The sequence below is a fragment of the Dermochelys coriacea genome, chromosome 13 (genome assembly GCF_009764565.3).
Source record: "Dermochelys coriacea isolate rDerCor1 chromosome 13, rDerCor1.pri.v4, whole genome shotgun sequence".
Classification (NCBI taxonomy): Eukaryota; Metazoa; Chordata; order Testudines; family Dermochelyidae; genus Dermochelys; species Dermochelys coriacea.
This window is the reverse complement of record NC_050080.1, coordinates 40,373,497-40,392,369: the sequence shown is the minus strand read 5'-3', so window position 1 is coordinate 40,392,369 and position 18,873 is coordinate 40,373,497. Positions and strand designations below refer to the sequence as shown.

Below are 18,873 nucleotides of genomic sequence, written 5' to 3'. Positions count from 1 at the left end.
CTTTGGGGAAGCGCAGCTCTCTTGGGAAAGAGATGATGGGTCAGTTTTCTGATGGCCCTGGGTCTCGCTGCGGTTTGGGCTGGTGTCCTCCAGAAGGTGCCACAGCGCAGGCAGCGTTGCTCTCCATAGACAGGGCGCACCAGCATATTCCAGTCTCTGGTTTCCCATGGTCTAGTTCTCCTGCCAGCCCCTCATAAGTGGTGAGACATGTGGGGGGCTCAGCCAGGGGTGCTGGAACAATGTGTACAGTGGGGTGCTGAGAATCATTGAAGCAAACTATAAACCCTGGATCTGATGGAAACCACTTCAAGCCGGGGGGGGGGGTGCAGCAGCCCCCGCTCTCCCCAGCACCCCTAGTTCCAGCACCGATGGGCTCAGCGGCAGGGCAGGTATTGAGGGGAGGGGAGGGGAGGGGAGGGGAGGGGAGGCTCATGCTTGGCCCCAGGACTCACTCACTCCAGCTGTGACATCACTACCTGACGTCTAACCTTCACCATTCAGACAAGGGCTCTCTCTCCTCCCTCGGCCCAGGGCTGCAGGTGAAGGAGAAGAGCTGTCGCCTGGGTGACTCTCTCCCAGGCTGGCTGGAGAGGAAAACGGCAGCGCCCTGCAGAAGAGCCGAGACGCTGGGGCGATGGTCACGATCCCGGGCTCAGCCATTGTGCTGATTTGGCTTTTCAGTGAGTAAGATTTCAAATCCCATTTCTGAAAGATTCTCCACCTGCCTTCCCCTTCATTACTGGCGCCGAGAGATTAAACAGACCTTCCTCCTCCTTCTCCTCCTCTTCCTTCCCCCTCTTCCTCTGCAATAAGGGATGCTCTCAGGCAGGGATTTAGGTGCCCAAATCCCACTGGAATTGAATTTCAATGGATTCTGGGGGCCTAAATAAAGAGGAGGGTGATCTGTTCTCTATGGCCACAGATGGCAGGACAAGAAGTAAGAAGTAAGAAGTGGTTTAGTTTGCAGGAAGGGAGATTTAGATTGAAACTTTCTAACTAAAAGGACAGTTGATTTCCGGACACGTTAAGTAGGGAGGCTGTGGAATCCCCATCGTTGGAGGTTTGAAGATCAGGTTAGACAAACACCTGTCAGGGATGGTATCATGGCCACGGGGAAGGACTGCACGACCTCTTGAGGTCAGCCTGACATTTCTATGATTCCATGAAATCCCTGCAGATCCTTAAAAACTCCTAGAACAAAGAACTCCACTCAGTGACAGCATCCTCTGACTAACCTCTCTTTCCCCCTCTCCTTGTCCCAGGCTCCAGCATGGAAGATGCTGTAACTCAGACCCAGCCTTCAGTGTCAGGGGTGGAGCAAGAGTTCGTTTCCCTTGACTGCATTTATGAAACGGCTGCTAGCAATTATTATTTGTATTGGTACAAACAGCCCCCTGGGGAAAGCCTTCTTTTCCTTTCTTGGCAACATTCTGGAGGAACAAAGAAGAATGAGGCCGGGGAGAGATTCTTTATTAATTTGGAGAAGTCCAAAAGCTCCTTCAGTTTGAGAATCACAGCTCTGGAGTTGGGGGACGCGGCCATGTACTTCTGCGCTTTCAGGAGAGACACTGTGTTGAAATTCATAGGGATCCCTGAACAAAAACCTGACACATCTCCGCTACTGTAAGAAACTGACTCCTGCAGGTGAAGTTAGGATGCGAGCGTGGGCAGGAAAGTAGTAGGGGTGTGGGGGTGGAGGGAGGGCTATGTAGTGGGGTGAGACCTGCCACAGCTGAGTTCCTGGAGTTGAAAACCTCTTCCTGATTTCTGGGAAAAGGCGGCACCACAATGGTACTCAGAAATTCGTCTCAAAGAAGAGATGGAACAAGACAAAAGCAGAATAAGATTCCATGGCTGTAAGCCGGAGAGCTACAAATTTAGACTAGAAAGAAAGTGCACATTTTTAACAGTGAGGGTAATTAAACACTGAAAGAACTTACCCGGGGACATGGTGGATTCTCCATCATTTGAAATCTTGAAATCAAGACCGGGTGTCTCTCCTCTAGACAACCACAAGATATGGGCTGGGTACAAGAATCACAAGTATAATTCTCTGGCCTTTGTTAACGCAGGAGGTCAGACTAGATGATCACAAAGGTCTCTTCTCACTTTAAGATCCATGCATCATGCAATCTATTAATACCTCACGGGGAGGGGGGAGGCTGGGATGGATTCCTTGTGGCGTTAGGGACCCCAATTCTAATAAAAATCAATGTATTTTTGGCATCTAAATCCACAAAGCTCCTTTGGAAATCCAGCTGAAATTCCATCCTGGGTTGACACTTAACCTGCACTTGAGCTTTCTGTGTATGGACTTAATTGGGACCTGGGGCTCGCACTGGCCCCTCTGCATAGGGACAAACATCACTATATGGGCAGAAGAGCTGAGTCATTCCTGGAAAGAGAGTTCTCAGATTTATATTGCGGCTGCCATTTTCAAAAGGGCCTAAAGGATTTAGATAATCGTATTCCATTAAAATTCAAGAGAGGATTTGGGCATCTAAATCTCTTGGGCTATTTTGGAAATTACAACGTGGATGCTCAGTCTACATTAATTTTAATGGGAATCAGGCATCTAATTCCTGTAGGCTGATTTCAAAATCTCAGCCTGCCTTTTCAAGTCACAAGGAACTATAAACTGCATTGAAAGTGGACGGTTCCCCTTTACCTAAAATCAGAGCTGCCTCAGGCCCTGCTGGGTTGATCTGGAAAGAAAATGTGACAAAAATGGGGCAAACCCTGGGCCGAAAGCAAACGGGCTTGTGGTCATGTGCTGCCACCTGGCGGCCATTTCCTTTCAATTTGACAGCTGCAGGAATTAATGGAAAATGGTGCAGGAGTTTTCCACCCACAGTTGTACTATCAAATATAAAGGCACATCCTCATTTCAGACTGGGCATTGAAATGTAGTTTGGACACACAACTACTTATATGTTTCACAGACACACACACAAATCTCTCTGTCACACGCACAAACTCACAAAAAGAAAAGGAGGACTTGTGGCACCTTAGAGACTAACAAATTTATTTGAGCATAAGCTTTCGTGAGCTACAGCTCACTTCATCGGATGTAGCTCACGAAAGCTTATGCTCAAATAAATTTGTTAGTCTCTAAGGTGCCACAAGCCCTCCTTTTCTTTTTGCGAATACAGACTAACACTGCTGCTACTCTGAAACAAACTCACAAAGTCTCTCTCTCTTTCCCTCTCTCTTACACATACAAATTCATACATATGTGAACTTACAATTCACGCAAACAAAGTCACTCACACCCAGAATCACATATATACCAAAGTTGCTCTTACATACATCAAACACCCACAGTCACTCACACACACACGTCCCAAATTCTCTCATTGCCACACTCACAAAATGACACACTCACTCACACACAAACTAGCACATATACCAAAATCACTCACATGCAGATCAAACACAAATGCACACTCTCAAAGTCTCAAATATAACAGACTCACTCTGCTCTCACTGCACGGAGGTAACTGTCTGAGTCCCCCAGCTGGGAGTCCGTGATGTGCAGGGGGCTGCATTTCCCATCTTCCAGGGGCTGCCCCACTAACCGCTGCTGGGTAGCATTCTCCCGAGGCCAGCAGGTTATGAACCCATGTTCTGTTGAATTCAAGGTTGGGATTGCCAAAGAGAGCTATAGGATCTAGGTAGCCAAACTTCACTGAAATTCAACAGGACATGGGTTCCTAACTCCCTTGGGTTCCTTTGAACATCCCAGGCTAAATCCATTCATGTCTGTGTGGTGCTGAGATACTGCAGGACTTGGACTGGGGGAGGGGGAGAGAGAGAAAGAGACAAAAGCACCTTTTAAAATATTTTCAAATGAGCCCAAGGGAATTAGTTGCTCAACTCACAGTGGGATTCAAGGGAAAGTGGGCTACTAACTTCCTCAGAAATCTTTGACCATTCCAGGCTAAAACTGCCTGAATTAGGTATTTCTCTGGCCTACAGTGTCTACCCACCTCACAATCTTCACTTTATTGGTCCACACAACACCCCTGCAAGGTGGGAAAGTGCTCTTACCCCCATTTTATGGCTGGGGATCTGAGGAACAGAAGGGCAGATTTTTAAAGGTCTTTAGGTACCTAGTGGGATTTTTCAGAAGTGCCTCGGTGCCAAACACCCTTTGAAATCAATGGGTGATAGGGGCCCTGGATGTGTTTGAAAATCCCACTAGCCATTCTTTTAAAAACGTGACCCTGAGTGACTTGCCCAATCCTAAAGCCCCCAGAATGCCTGTGGTGGAGGAAGGACTCGAACCCAGGCCTTGGCTAACATTATAGTCACAGGACTCTCCTGCTTCATCGTGTTTGGTGCTGTTGAGATCTTCCCAAGGAAGCCCCTCATGCTGGGTGCATTTGTCTACGCTGTGGTTGTACAGCTCCTAGAAGCCAGCTGAGCTTGTGCAGGAGCAAGCGGCGGCAGTTACAGGATCCTAGGCTGGTGTGTGTGTCACATGCTGTGTCTGAGCAGAAAAGAAAAATCAGGCAGAGATGAGCCAGGCACCCATTGCATCTCAGTGCCTGGTTGCTACCGGTATCAGAAATCTCCCCCCCCCCCCCTCCGGAGAATCATGAGGCTGCAAATCTTCATTTGTACTGTAAGTTTCTTCTCAGAACACTCTGGGCTCTTCCAAGCCAGCTGCTTCGCTTATAGGACATTGAGGCAGAAATGACTGGAGATGTATTTGATTCAGTTCCCTGCTCTGTTTGATTCAGAGTTACAGCACCTATATATGGGAAAGAGGGGGCTGCCAATGGGACACACTCCGTGACTGATCTATTTACATAGTCATATTGTCCCAGGGGTCTTTGTTTGCATTTCTTGCCTCTTTTCAGAGTCGGGAAGATTCTAGGTGGAGAGAGATAGGGTGCATGGGTCACTGGATGGACGGAAAGGTGCTTCAGAGGGAAGGATAGGGAGATAGCACATAGGTAAGAATGGTCAAATAGGTAGACAGGCAAAGTAACACACTCTAACCTACACTTGAATGCTACATTTCAACTGTTCGTTTGTTTCCCTTCAGTCTCCTGCTGCGAAGCCCAAGTGGATCAGAGCCCCCAGTCACTGTTTACTGGGGAAGGGGAGGTCTCCACCCTGTCCTGCGTGTTCACCACCAAGTACCAAAACTTCGACTGGTACCAGCAGCTCCCTGGGCGAGGCCTGACCTACCTGCTGGCCGTGAGCCCTCAGGAGAATGCTACCGAGCAGCGGTTGGTGGGGCAGCCCCTGGAAGATGGGAAACGCAGCACTCTGCACATCACCGACTCCCAGCTGGGGGACTCAGGCAGCTACCTCTGTGCAGTGAGAGCAGAGTGACGCAGGCAGAGCGGGGCTCCGGGCAAAAACTCTCATCCTCTGACAGGCAGCTGGGCTGAGGAGCTGCAGGGACGGATCCCCAGCTGGTATAACGTGGCTGTTGCTCCACTGGAGTCACTGAATCAAACCCCCACCTGGTGCAAATCAGCAATATCTTCATTTACATCACTGGGCCAGATCCTCATCTGGTGCGACTCAGACGCTCTTGATTGGAGCTAATGGGGCAGGTCCTCGGAGGGTGTAAATCAGCTGTAACTCCACTGGAGTAAATGAGTGCAGCTGTGTATGGACGGCTCTGTATCATTCCCATGAACTTTTAGCTGGGATTCCCCTGTAGCAAATAATGCCCTCCTCCTCCTCCCCCCTCCCTTTCCCCCGCTTCTCTAACCGCTTCTCTAACCGGGCAGCAGATGGCGCTAGAGTGCTCCCACGCCTCCCCCGCAACCCGGGCTGATTCCCACGGCCCGAGGTCTGGGCGGTCCCCAGTGGGCCCAGCCCCGCCCGGTCCACAGAGCCGCTGTTCCTCCCCGGGGCACACGACGAAACAGCAGCCTCTATAGGCGGAGAATCCTTCCCCTTGCGAAGGCTGACACCTGAGGGGAGGGAGACTTCTCGTTTCCACTGGGCTCCTGCAGACCCTCCTCGGATTGATTCTGCTTCGGTATCTGCATCTGCGAGGGAGAGAAGAAACGGAGCTCACCATGGCCTCAGAGCGTGGAGCTGCTCTGTGGAGCCTTCTCCTCACCTTTGCTTTTCTCGGTGAGTGAAACAAATATTTTCTCGTTCTAAAGGGTAAAAAGATGCAAACTCTTGGAAGTCAGTGAAGGGTAAGATCTCTTAAATGGATATCTCTCTATCTCTCTAAGAGCTAATGCACCCGTAAGGACAGAGGGGTCTGCAAATAACTCAGCCTCTGTTCTATTTAAACAGTAATATTGATTTGGAGTTATTTGTTAACATTTCTTGCCCTGCTTTTTTAAGATTCGGGGAAAGTACAGAGAAAAATAAACAGATGCTGATAAAAGGATCTATATCTGTATCGATATATACACATGTAGATATAGATACTGGGGATGGAACAATAGAAGGATGGAGGGAGGCTGAAGAGGGAAGGCTGGATAGATCATCCACAGGCAACTCGCATGTTCTTCATGTTAACTGCTATTATTTTGTTTCCCTCCAGTCTCCTGCTGCGAAGCCCAAGTGGTTCAGAGCCCCGAGTGGCTTGTTACTGGGGAAGGGAAGGTCTCCACAATGTCCTGCTCTTTCACCAGCGCTTACCAAGCCTTCTACTGGTACCAGCAGCTGCCTGGGCAAGGGCCGACCCACCTGCTGACCGCGAGCTCTAATGACAATGTCACTGTGGGACGGTTCATAGGCGAGCGCCTGGAAAGTGGGAAACGCAGCTCTCTGCACATCACCGAGTCCCAGCTGGGGGACTCAGGCAGCTACCTCTGTGCGGTAGATACACAGTGACACAGGCAGAGCTGGGCTCAGGGCAAAAACCCTCAGCCTCTGACAAGCAGCTTAGGGGAGGAGATGCAGGGGCAGTTCCCCAGATGGTTTAAAGCAGAGTAATTCCATAGCAGCCAAGGGGACAGATACTCAGCTGTTATAAATGGGCAGAGCTCTAGTGAAGTCAATGGGCCATATCATAAGGACACGGAGATTGGCACCCAGGTTGAAGATCCTGGGACATCTGTGTGAAGATCAGCCTAAATCTGGTGTCACTCCACATGTGTTCATTGTGGTGACTAGATCACAACAAATAAAAAAAAATCATTTTCTTTCCTTTTCTTCCTCCACTTTCTACAGCAAAGTTTATTACGAGACATAACTAGAGAGAAACCATCTTTCTGTGAGCTCTAGCTCAGGAAAGCTTATGCTCAAATAAATTTGTTAGTCTCTAAGGTGCCACAAGTCCTCCTTTTCTTTTTGGGAATACAGACTAACACCGCTGCTACTCTGAAACCCATCTTCCTTTACGGGAATCGAATACAAAATTTCCCTTATGTGAAAACTGTAAAATCATCCGCTTTTCAATAGCAACCATAAACAAACAAAACTAACCTAGCCCCTCCCCCCCCCCTTCCTTCAGAAACCGCGACTCCTCTATGAAAGTCGGAACAAAGTTTTCTGCTCCGACGGGAAAGCTCCAGAAACGAGCGCGCTCCCTGGTGTTTCTGGACATCTAGTTCTCTCCCCATCCCCCCGCCCCCCAAGGCCCCTTTCCGGACCCTGCGAGACTTTCTAGCAGCTCAGTGGAAAGGCAGCTACCAGCCAAGCTCGGAGAGATTTGATGCTTGACGCCGAGAGTCACAATTTAATTCGGAGCGGAAGCCGCGTTCCCGGATTCCTTCAGCCCTCAGAAGACAGAGGTCGGCTTCCCTCTGCGGGGAAAGGGCCTAATTCGTTTCTTCTGACATTGCTGGGGGCGGGGGGTGCCCGAGTGGAGAGAAAACGGACCCGGTCCGTGCAGAAGCGCAGAGACACCGAATCTTCATTGAGAGGATGCTTAAAACCCTGGTCTCCAGGCTTGTGCTGCTCCTTGTTTCGAGTGAGTCAGGGCATGTCTACACTTGCAGATGTAGAGCACTTTGAATTAAACCAGCCTTTGGAGAGCGCAGCAGGGAAAGCTCTGCAGTCTGTCCACACCAACAGCTTCCAGCGCACTGGCATGGCCACATTTGCTGCACCTGCAGTAGCATTGGGAGGGTGCATTATGGGCAGCTATCCCAACAGGCAAGTGACTGCAACATGCTTTTCAAATGAGGGTGTGGGGTGGAGTGTGACAGGGAATGTGTTGTGTGTATGTGTGAGGGGGAGAGAGAGTAGGTTTTTGGGGGCTCAGACAGCAGCAGACTCCCCTCCCCCCACTTGTCTCTCTCAGACACTGCATTCCACCCTAATGACTTGCTTTGTCTCGGAGCAGATAAGCAGCTGGCTGTCAGAAATGGAGCTTTCAAAGGGCACATCCACATTCCTGCAGCGATTCAAAAACAATGACAAGAATCAGGTTTCAGAGTAGCAGCCACGTTAGTCTGTATTCGCAAAAAGAAAAGAAGTACTTGTGGCACCTTCGAGACTAACAAATGTATTAGAACATAAAAAGAAAAGGAGTATTTGTGGCACCTTAGAGACTAACAAATTTATTAGAGCATAAGCTTTCGTGAGCTACAGCTCACTTCATCGGATGCATTTGGTGGAAAAAACAGAGGGGAGATTGATATACACACAAAGAGAACATGAAACAATGGGTTTATCATACACACTGTAAGGAGAGTGATCACGTAAGATGAGCCATCACCAGCAGCCGCCGGGGGGGGGGGGGGAGGAGGAAAACCTTTCATGGTCACAAGCAAGGTAGGCTATTTCCGGCAGTTAACAAGAATATCTGAGGAACAGTGGGGTGTGGGATGGGGGGGAGAAATAACACGGGGAAATAGTTTTACTTTGTGTAATGACTCATCCATTCCCAGTCTCTATTCAAGCCGAAGTTATTTGTATCCAGTTTGCAAATTAATTCCAATTCAGCAGTCTCTCGTTGGAGTCTGTTTTTGAAGCTTTTTTGTTGAAGGATAGCCACTCTTAGGTCTGTAATCGAGTGACCAGAGAGATTGAAGTGTTCTCCAACTGGTTTTTGAATGTTATAATTCTTGACGTCTGATTTGTGTCCATTCATTCTTTTATGTAGAGACTGTCCAGTTTGCTCAAGAAACTCCCTGAAAAAGCACAAGAACAAATCCGCACAGACACACCCCTAGAACCCCGACCTGGGGTATTCTATCTGCCACCCAAGATCCATAAACCTGGAAATCCTGGATGCCCCATCATCTCAGGCATTGGCACCCTGACAGCAGGATTGTCTGGCTATGTAGACTCCCTCCTCAGGCCCTACGTTACCAGCACTCCCAGCTACCTTCGAGACACCACTGACTTCCTGAGGAAACTACAGTCCATTGGTGATCTTCCTAAAAACACCATCCTAGCCACTATGGATGTAGAAGCCTCGACACCAACACTCCACACAAAGATGGACTACAAGCCGTCAGGAACAGTATCCCCGATAATGTCACGGCTAACCTGGTGGCTGAACTTTGTGACTTTGTCCTCACCATAACCATTTCACATTTGGGGACAATGTATACCTACCGACACTGCGATGGGTACCCGCATGGCCCCACAGTATGCCAACATTTTTATGGCTGACTTAGAAAAACGCTTCCTCAGCTCTCATCCCCTAATGCCCCTACTCTACTTGCGCTACATTGATGACATCTTCATCATCTGGACCCATGGAAAAGAAGCCCTTGAGGAATTCCACCAGGATTTCAACAATTTCCATCCCACCATCAACCTCAGCCTGGACCAGTCCACACAAGAGATCCACTTCCTGGACACTACGGTGCTAATAAGCGATGGTCACATAAACACCACCCTATATCGGAAACCTACAGACCGCTGTTCCTACCTACATGCCTCTAGCTTTCATCCAGATCATACCACTCGATCCATTGTCTACAGCCAAGCTCTACGATATAACCGCATTTGCTCCAACCCCTCACACAGAGACAAACACCTACAAGATCTCTATCATGCATTCCTACAACTACAATACCCACCTGCTGAAGTGAAGAAACAGATTGACAGAGCCAGAAGAGTACCCAGAAGTCACCTCTACAGGACAGGCCCAACAAAGAAAATAACAGAACGCCACTAGCCATCACCTTCAGCCCCCAACTAAAACCTCTCCAACGCATCATCAAGGATCTACAACCTATCCTGAAGGACGACCCATCACTCTCACAGATCTTGGGAGACAGGCCAGTCCTTGCTTACAGACAGCCCCCCAACCTGAAGCAAATACTCACCAGCAACCACACACCACACAACAGAACCACTAACCCAGGAACCTATCCTTGCAACAAAGCCCGTTGCCAACTCTGTCCACATATCTATTCAGGAGATACCATCATAGGGCCTGATCACATCAGCCACACTATCAGAGGCTCGTTCACCTGCGCATCTACCAATGTGATATATGCCATCATGTGCCAGCAATGCCCCTCTGCCATGTACATTGGCCAAACTGGACAGTCTCTACGTAAAAGAATGAATGGACACAAATCAGACGTCAAGAATTATAACATTCAAAAACCAGTTGGAGAACACTTCAATCTCTCTGGTCACTCAATCACAGACCTAAGAGTGGCTATACTTCAACAAAAAAGCTTCAAAAACAGACTCCAACGAGAGACTGCTGAATTGGAATTAATTTGCAAACTGGATACAATTAACTTAGGCTTGAATAGAGACTGGGAATGGATGAGTCATTACACAAAGTAAAACTATTTCCCCATGTTATTTCTCCCCCCCACCCCACCCCACCCAGCTGTTCTTTCTCCCCCCCCCCACTGTTCCTCAGCTATTCTTGTTAACCGCTGGAAATACCCTACCTTGCTTGTCACCATGAAAGGTTTTCCTCCTCCCCCCCCCCCCGCGCTGCTGGTGATGGCTTATCTTAAGTGATCACTCTCCTTACAGTGTGTATGATAAACCCATTGTTTCATGTTCTCTCTGTGTGTATATCAATCTCCCCTCTGTTTTTTCCACCAAATGCATCCGATGAAGTGAGCTGTAGCTCATGAAAGCTTATGCTCTAATAAATTTGTTAGTCTCGAAGGTGCCACAAGTACTCCTTTTCTTTTTGCGAATGACAAGAGTGGCCACTTGACTTAAGGGGATTATGGGACTTTTCTGGAGGCTGATCAGAGAGCAGTAATGCAACACCTCGTCCACACTGGTGGCATGGCGCTCCAACGGGGGTGCAGCAACCGTTATTCCACTTGCCGAGGTGGAGACCAGGAGCGCTGTAGCTGCAGAGTCAGAGCTCTCTACGTGGCTTGCAAGTGTGGACAGGTAGTGAGCTAGTGCACCTGGGGCTCCTTTATTGCACTGTAACTTGTAAGTGTAGCCAAACCCTCAGATTCCCACCGTGGTATTGCTAGGCATTATCCCCCCCACGCCGGTATTTATTAATTTTCACCTGTGTCCGGGGTCCTTCTTGATGACACTTCACACTGCTGCTGCTGCTGATAGTTTCCGTGTCTTTATCTGGAGGATTTTCATGCTCTGTTTTTATTTTATTCCCAGGCGGAGTGGTGGACGCAAAGGTTTCTCAGCCTGCTGGGCTGTCTTTCCTGGTGCAGGACAGGACTGACCTCCCCTGTAACCCAGTGTAGCTGGCTACAATAGAATTATTTGGTACTATCAGAACCCTGGAGCTGCCCTTCAAGCTGTGATCTCTGGCTACAACTCTGCCGAACTGAACCTCAACTGCTCTCATGCCCCAATCAAGACAAATGACAACGTGTTTTCGTACCAGCGGTTCCTGAACCGAGGACCCCCATACATAACTTCTGGGTACCAGGAAATTATTAATATCCCCGAGCCCGAGGGAGCTTTGTACATCCCCAAAGACAGAAAACCCAGCACCCTGGTCTTACCCCACAGGGTGAGGCTGGCAGATGCGGCGGTGTATTACGCTGCTGTGGGAGACAGAGTGTCACAGCCAGGTCTAAGAAAAATCCTCTTAGGAGAGAACATAAGAACAAAAGAATGGCCAGACTGGGTCAGACCAAAGGTCCACCTAGCCCAGTATCCTGTCTGCCAACAGTGGCCAATGCCAGGTGCCCCAGAGGGAGTGAACCTAACAGGTAATGATCTAGTGATCTCTCTCCTGCCATCCATCTCCACCCTCTGACAAACAGAGGCTAGGGACACCATTCCTTACCCATCCTGGCTAATAGCCATTAATGGACTTAACCTCCATGAATTTTTCCGTTATATTTTGTACCCCAGAATGATTGTGTCCCACTGACTGTGCTCAGTCCACCAGGTTTCTGTGATGCCTATTATATCATATCCTCCTTTAACACGAGGCACTCCAGTTCACCCATGTTATTATTTAGACTTCTAGCATTTTTGTACAAACACTTAAAAAACTTGTCACTGTTTATTTGTCTGCCCTTGTCTGATGTGTCAGATTCTTTATGTGAATGTTTCTCATCTGATCTGGCCCATACTTTGTCCTCTTTCATCCCCTCCTCCTGACTAAAACCTAGAGAATAATGAATCACAGTAAAAAGGTAAAAACATGGCACAAACCAAAACCAAAACAAAAAACCCATCCCACACTATCTGCAAGGCCATTATCTTGAAATATCGATAGCTACACACTACAACACCGTCCTTTTCTTGCATCTGGCCACAAATATTACTGGCGGGAGGGAGGAAGGGAAACAATGTACTTTCTAATTATTTAGTAAATTCCATTCTGCTTTAATAAACTCCCACGATTTAGTGGGAAATCAGTGTAACTTAGTACTTCACTTGGACTGCCTGATAACACCCATCTTTTGCAAATCATCCATGTATGCTGCACAGAGGAGCTCCTTTGGGAAAGTTTTGGAGAGAGGTTTTGTGTTGAACACTTCTACAGTTTCCCAGCAGAGGGCCCTGCAGTAGAAGCAGGATCCGTCCGTGTAGACATGAGGATTATGGATCCATTTCACCTCTTGGCTTTTCCATGGTGGACACAGTGAGGCATTCTGGAGCTTGGCAGCTCCTCATCAATTATTACAAGTGGATCACATTCACACTGACTAAATTGGCCTTGTCAACACTGATTCTCCACCTATAAGGTAACTCTCTTCTCTTCATGTGCCAGTATATTTATGCCTGGATCTGTAATTTTCACTCCATGCCTCTGAAGAAGTGGTTTTTTTTTACCCACGAAAGCTTATGCCCAAATAAATGTCAGTCTCAAAGGTGCCACCAGACTCCTGGTTGTTTTTGTAGACATGATGACACATGGGTCTATTTTACCTCTTGGGTTCCCATTGAATCTCTTTCTTCTGTCAACCCTCCTCCCCGAGCCCGGCCCATGACGGATAGAGTGAGGCATCTTGGAACCTCAGCGGAAGGGCAGGTACAGAGGAGAGAGACACAGAGGTTTATGCTGTTGGTCTCAGGAGTCACTCACAGCTGGAGTTCCAGCAGAGGCATCGCTGCATGGTTAGTGTTCAGCACTCTGCAAAAAAAGTCTCTCTTTGGCTTGTAGCTGCGGGAAAAGGGCTGAGCCTCCCTCTTGCTGACTCCCACAGGGCTCAGACAGAGAGAAGGGGCTGGGACGCTGCTGTTCCGCTGTGAAGATGGGAACAATCCCAGGCTCAGGGATTGTGCTGATTTTTCTCCTGAGTGAGTGAGTGAGATTTTGGTTCTTTCAATCTCTATTTCTCTGTCTTGTGCCATCCATCCCAGCACACACAGGACTTTCCCTCTCGTCTCTCTAGCCATCATTTTTATACAGTCCTCCATCACCGCGGTATTTTAGCTGCTAAATGATCTGGGAGAACAATGTAAAATGTCTTTGTCTTTTAATATAAATTAATACTAACCCCACCTACACATCACATTCAGAGTTTGGCCACTCCTTAAATTTTGAGGACATTGGATTATCTTCTTGCACCGACCCCCTTCAGAAAAAGAACATGAAATTTCTTTGAAGGTCAAACAGGAAAAATAAATACAATCTTCCCTTCATGTCTACAGGCACTTTCATGTTTTCTTAGTTAAGGGGGGGGGGAGAGAGAGAGAGAGAGATACTTTAAAGCACCATCCTCGAATTGCATTTGTGTAACGGCCACAAATAAGGACAAGCTAATATAACAACTCACATTCTGCTATACGAATTCTTCTCGCCCTCTCAATCTAGCTCATACTGAGTCTTAACTGGTAAGGTTTCACTGCACAGTCTAACTCCCATCTTTTGCCTTTGACCAATGAATCTCCAGAAAGTAACTCTCTCTGAACCCTCTGGGACCACCTTCTCCCAGACATTGGAGGCTCAGTTAAAGGACAGAGAGAGAGAGAGAGAGAGAAAGAGAGGTTAATGTTGTTGCTCTAGGAGTCACTCAATTCACAGATACATCACTATATGTTTAACTTTCTCCACTCAGCAAATAACGCTCTCTTTTGGATTTTAGCTGTAGCTAAAGAGCAGAACTTCCCTCTCGCTGACTTTCACCGGGTCCAAGCAGAGATAAAAGGTCCTGATCTTTGCAGAGGAGCAGAGAGAGACAGATTTTGGTGTTAGGATGGTACCAAATCTTGGCTCAGCGATTTTGCTGATTGCTGTTTTAAGTGAGTAGATTTCATATCTTCCGGAATCTATCCATCCATCCTTCGGCATTCTCTCATTGTCTCTCCCTCCCTCTTGCAAACAGGGAACAGAATGGGGGATTGGCGAGAGAGAATTTTCCCCTAAACTCCCTTCAAAGTGTCATCCTCACTGAATTAATTCTCTTGCTGGTTTCCTCTCCTAGGTGCCCCCGGCAGAGCCGAGATCCGGCAGCCGGTCTCAGCAGAAGCGGTGGAGGGAGCCGAACTGAACCTCACCTGCTACCACGCCTCGATCTCCAACGAAAATGTGTTTTGGTACCGGCAGTTCCCAAACCGAGGGCCGCAATATATAGTCTCTGGCTACCAGGGACTCTTTAATAGCAGCGACCCAGAGGGAGCTTTGCACATCCCTAAAGACAGAAAATCCAGCGCCCTGGCCCTGCGCAGGGCGAGGCTGGCAGACGCAGCGGTGTATTACTGCGCTCTGCGTGACACAGTGTGAGAGCCAGGGGCGGCCCCCGTTCAATAAACACCGCACTCCGGGCTGTGTGTGTAGGCGGTGGGGGGGGGGGTGATATAGGGTGTGCTTCCATGTTGGGGAGAGGACAGGGACGATCAGGGAAGACAGGAGATGACTAAAACTTTTGGGGCCAAATTTACAAAGGTCTCTGTGCGCCTATTCATCTAGGCGACTAGTTTGATTTGAGCCTTTAGAAAGGTTCTAAGAAAATCCTCTTCAGAGGGAACCATGAAGCACAATAAGAGGTTAAAAAAAACCCCATGAATATAAACCAACCTTTCCCATGACATCATCACCTGTGTTGTATTATTATTAGCGTGTGAAAAGAAAGAAAGAAAGAAAGAAAGAAAGAAAGAAAGAAAGAAAGAAAGAAAGAAAGAAAGAAAGAAAGAAAGAAAGAAAGAAAGAATACAACCGGATTATTCATGAAACAGTCACTGTGTTGCTGTAGGAAAACAACCCTGCATTGCCTCCCGAGGGCCAGTGCCGGGTTTACAATGGCTCCAGTGGCTCCGTGGAGCCGGGCCCATGCTCAGAAGGGGCCCCGGCCTGCTCCGCTTGCCCTGCACCCCGAGACCCCGCTGGCTCCCCCCGCCCACCACTTGCTCCTCTCGGCCTGCCCCCTGGCTGGCCGAGGGCGCCACTCCACTCCCGGCCCTATCCACCTGCTCCTCTCTGACCCCTGGTCGGACCCCAGGACACCTCGGCAGTCTCTGCTTCCCACCATCTGTGGGGCCCCACCTGTCTCAGCCAGGTGTGTGTGTGTGTGGGGTGGGGGAACAGTGTCGGGGGCTTGGCTGGGCCCCTCCAGCCAAGTGCGTCTTGACGTACCCCGGCCGGGGCAGGTCCTGGCCTGGCTGATCGCGCCCCTCTGGAGGGGCCGGTGCCATTCCCGTCCCTGGGACCAGCCCTGGCTGCGCTTCTGGCTCAGCCCGGCGGACAGAGTCGCCTCCCAGCAGGGCCAGTGAGAGCGGCCGGGATGCAAGGCGGGGGGAGTAGGTCTGTGGGGAGTAGGGGGGGTGCTGGGCTGTGAGGGGGCGGGGAGGATCTGTGTGTGTGTCAGGGCACTAGGGAGTGGGGGTTTTGGGGGGGGTGCTGGGCAGTTGTGGTGGGTCTGTGGGCAGGGGTGGTGTTGTGCAGGCCACTGTGCATTTGTGGGTGGGTCGGGGGGGGGGCGCTGGGCATAGAGGTCTAGGGGGCCTTTGGCCATAGGGAGTCAGGGGATGCTGGGCAGGAGGGGGGGCTGTGTGGTGTGGCATAGGCCCACCACCTGATGGGAAGGGGCATGCTGGCAGCATAGGGCATCAGGCAACTGCCGGTTTGTAAACAGTGCCCTTGCATTGGGTAGAGGGGGGCCACCCCGCCACACCATGCCCCATTCCCCTGGCTGGCCCCTCTCTCCGGGGACTGACCTCCCCATCACCATCCTCCATTGCCTCCATGGGGACCCACAAATATGTTTGGGGCCGGGCGCACAAAAGGTTAATCTGGCCCTTCCAAGGGATAGATAGATGAAAGGGAAATTCCTCTGTGTGTTGGGATAGATGTGTGTACAGAAAGCTGCCTGACCTGCAAAGTTATCAGAACTCCCCATTTGATACCATGATTTCCCTCCCTGCACACACTTTGCTCCAAGAGGGCAATGCGGTATCTAAGAAATAGTATAAATGACAATATTTTCCCACCCCACGGGTTCTGTTCCTTTCTGCCACCAACCCACCTGCCCCTAAGCCCTCAGATGTGGGAATCTCTGTCAGCACCAATCAGAAGCATTTGCAGGGCAGAGACAGTCACTTCTATGTAGTCAGCTGTATGGGATTTATGGCGGTCGGGTCCCTAGCTCAGAGATTGCATAGACCTTTGTGAGGCCTTGCCTGGCGTGTGAAACTGTTCTCTTCCCTGCACAGCGACAGCTGGATACAGAGGCAAATCAATTATTTCTGGTGTGAGGACTTATCACAGTGATTTCCCCAGACTCACTGAAACCCACAATACATTTAACATGGGTTGGGTCTTGGATTTTAGGATCTTGTCTGTGCAGAGTAAGATTCCATTAGACAACCTGAAAAAAGTCTTTTCTTCCAAGCAATAACCCTGTCTCTATCACTGCATTTGTCTATCACTCTATCACTGCTCATCATCTCTGAGTTTATTTATCCTGTTTCCAATATCGTTGTGGGCATCCAAGATGTTTCTATTATATCTGTGAGTATTTGTTATGTTCATATTGTCTCCGAGTATATCTATTGTGTTTCTATTTATTTATTGTGTCTAGACAGAATGTTTCCAATATCTAAGTATGTATCTATTATATTTCTATGATATTAGTGTCTCTGTTATGTATCTAATAGATCTGTATGTATCTATGCAAACATTGCCTCTGAGTGTATCTGTAATATTTCTGTGAAATCTGACAGGTTTCAGAGTAGCAGCCGTGTTAGTCTGTATTCGCAAAAAGAAAAGGAGTACTTGTGGCACCTTAGAGACTAACAAATTTATTAGAGCATAAGCTTTCGTGAGCAGTCTCTAAGGTGCCACAAGTACTCCTTTTCTTTTTGTGAAATCTGAGTGTCTCTATTATGTATCTAACATATTTGTATCTACTATATAGTTTTTATAACTATTCTGTTTCTATTATATCTTTATCTACTTGATTTTTCCATTACCTATATATGTATCTATGATGTTTCTATTGTATGTGAGTGAAGGTGTTATGTTTCTATTATCTATATATTATGTCTAAGTATATCTATTATGTTTCTGTTATATCTTTGTCTATTATGATTCCATTTTCTCTGTGTGCATCTATTTTGTTTTGGAGTGTCTATTTTGCTTCCATTGTCAAGTTCTCATTTTGTACTGCTTCGCGCTATGCACAGAAGGGACCTATGGAGACTCAGTGACCCAAACTGAAGGCAGCCTTACCATCTTATAAGGAGACAGTATGTTTCTCAACTGTACCTACAAGTCTGTTTCTTCCTATCCCTTCTGGTAGGTGCAGTATCCCAGCCAGTCCCCCAGCATACTCCCGAGATTCGTTGCAAGGGAGGACTCAGATGAAGGGATCAGGAGAGGGTTCAACACTACAGAGGATGAAAGGCAAAAATTCTTTTCTCTGGGGAAACCTTCGAGTGAAGCCAGGGACTCCGCTACCTATTAATGCACCGTGAGAGACATAGGGAAACAGATCAGGTGAGGAACGGAGCAAAAATCGCACACAGGAACCTGCAGGCTGGGGTCTGGGAGCGATTGGGAAGTCATGGGGAATTGGGGTATTTTACATATAAAGAATATAGAATAACATTTCTCTCTGGCACCACTCATTATTCAGACTTGTGATTTCCCTTAAAGTGGGTGTAAGGTTTCTATCATTGTAGGGAATAAGATAAAACACAATTTAACTTAAAAACAGGAATATTTCTAAACAGAAGGTCCCCCTTGTGATACCCATAATAGATACACAAACACAGACACACATTATATATGTATGAGCTTTTAAGTTTATACACTGTGTATACACACATGCACAGAGTAATATGATTAGATAGATAGATAGATAGATAGATAGATAGATAGATAGATAGATAGATAGATAGATAGATAGATTTTTTCATAAACCCACCCATATCATGCAGGAAGAAATACCCACCTACACCATAGAAATGGTTGCTTGATTGGCTGCAAAGATATGAGAAACTTTGCTTCTGCTACTAAAATTTCCCAACAGTGACATTATTTTTGCCAAGTGGGGGAGATGTTGCCACAGACAATAAAACAAAAAACACTGTATTTTCTTGGCCGGTGAGTTCTCTTCTCTCTTACCA

The 18,873-nt window shown here is 48.1% G+C and overlaps 1 protein-coding gene, 1 long non-coding RNA gene and 2 gene segments (V, D, J or C); 3 read left to right on the top strand and 1 right to left on the bottom strand.

The window, feature by feature from the left end:
* The first annotated feature begins 502 nt into the window (after window positions 1–502).
* LOC119841709 lies at window positions 503–1,668 on the top strand. The segment is given in 2 exon segments: window positions 503–680; window positions 1,263–1,668. Coding segments are annotated over 2 exon segments (411 nt in total).
* Window positions 1,669–3,183: 1,515 nt separating this feature from the next.
* On the bottom strand, window positions 3,184–5,180 carry LOC122456489. Its single transcript, XR_006275413.1, has 3 exons — window positions 5,008–5,180; window positions 4,815–4,878; window positions 3,184–3,788 (listed from the first exon to the last, which is right to left on the bottom strand). It is a non-coding gene; the product is annotated as an uncharacterized LOC122456489 (long non-coding RNA).
* Window positions 5,181–5,813: 633 nt separating this feature from the next.
* On the top strand, window positions 5,814–13,613 carry LOC122456405. The gene is given in 6 exon segments (XM_043495625.1): window positions 5,814–6,105; window positions 6,530–6,813; window positions 6,815–6,827; window positions 11,500–11,577; window positions 11,580–11,860; window positions 13,512–13,613. Coding segments are annotated over 6 exon segments (816 nt in total). The 5' UTR covers window positions 5,814–6,047.
* On the top strand, window positions 13,400–15,133 carry LOC122456478. The segment is given in 3 exon segments: window positions 13,400–13,605; window positions 14,394–14,550; window positions 14,733–15,133. Coding segments are annotated over 2 exon segments (345 nt in total).
* Window positions 15,134–18,873: the final 3,740 nt, after the last annotated feature.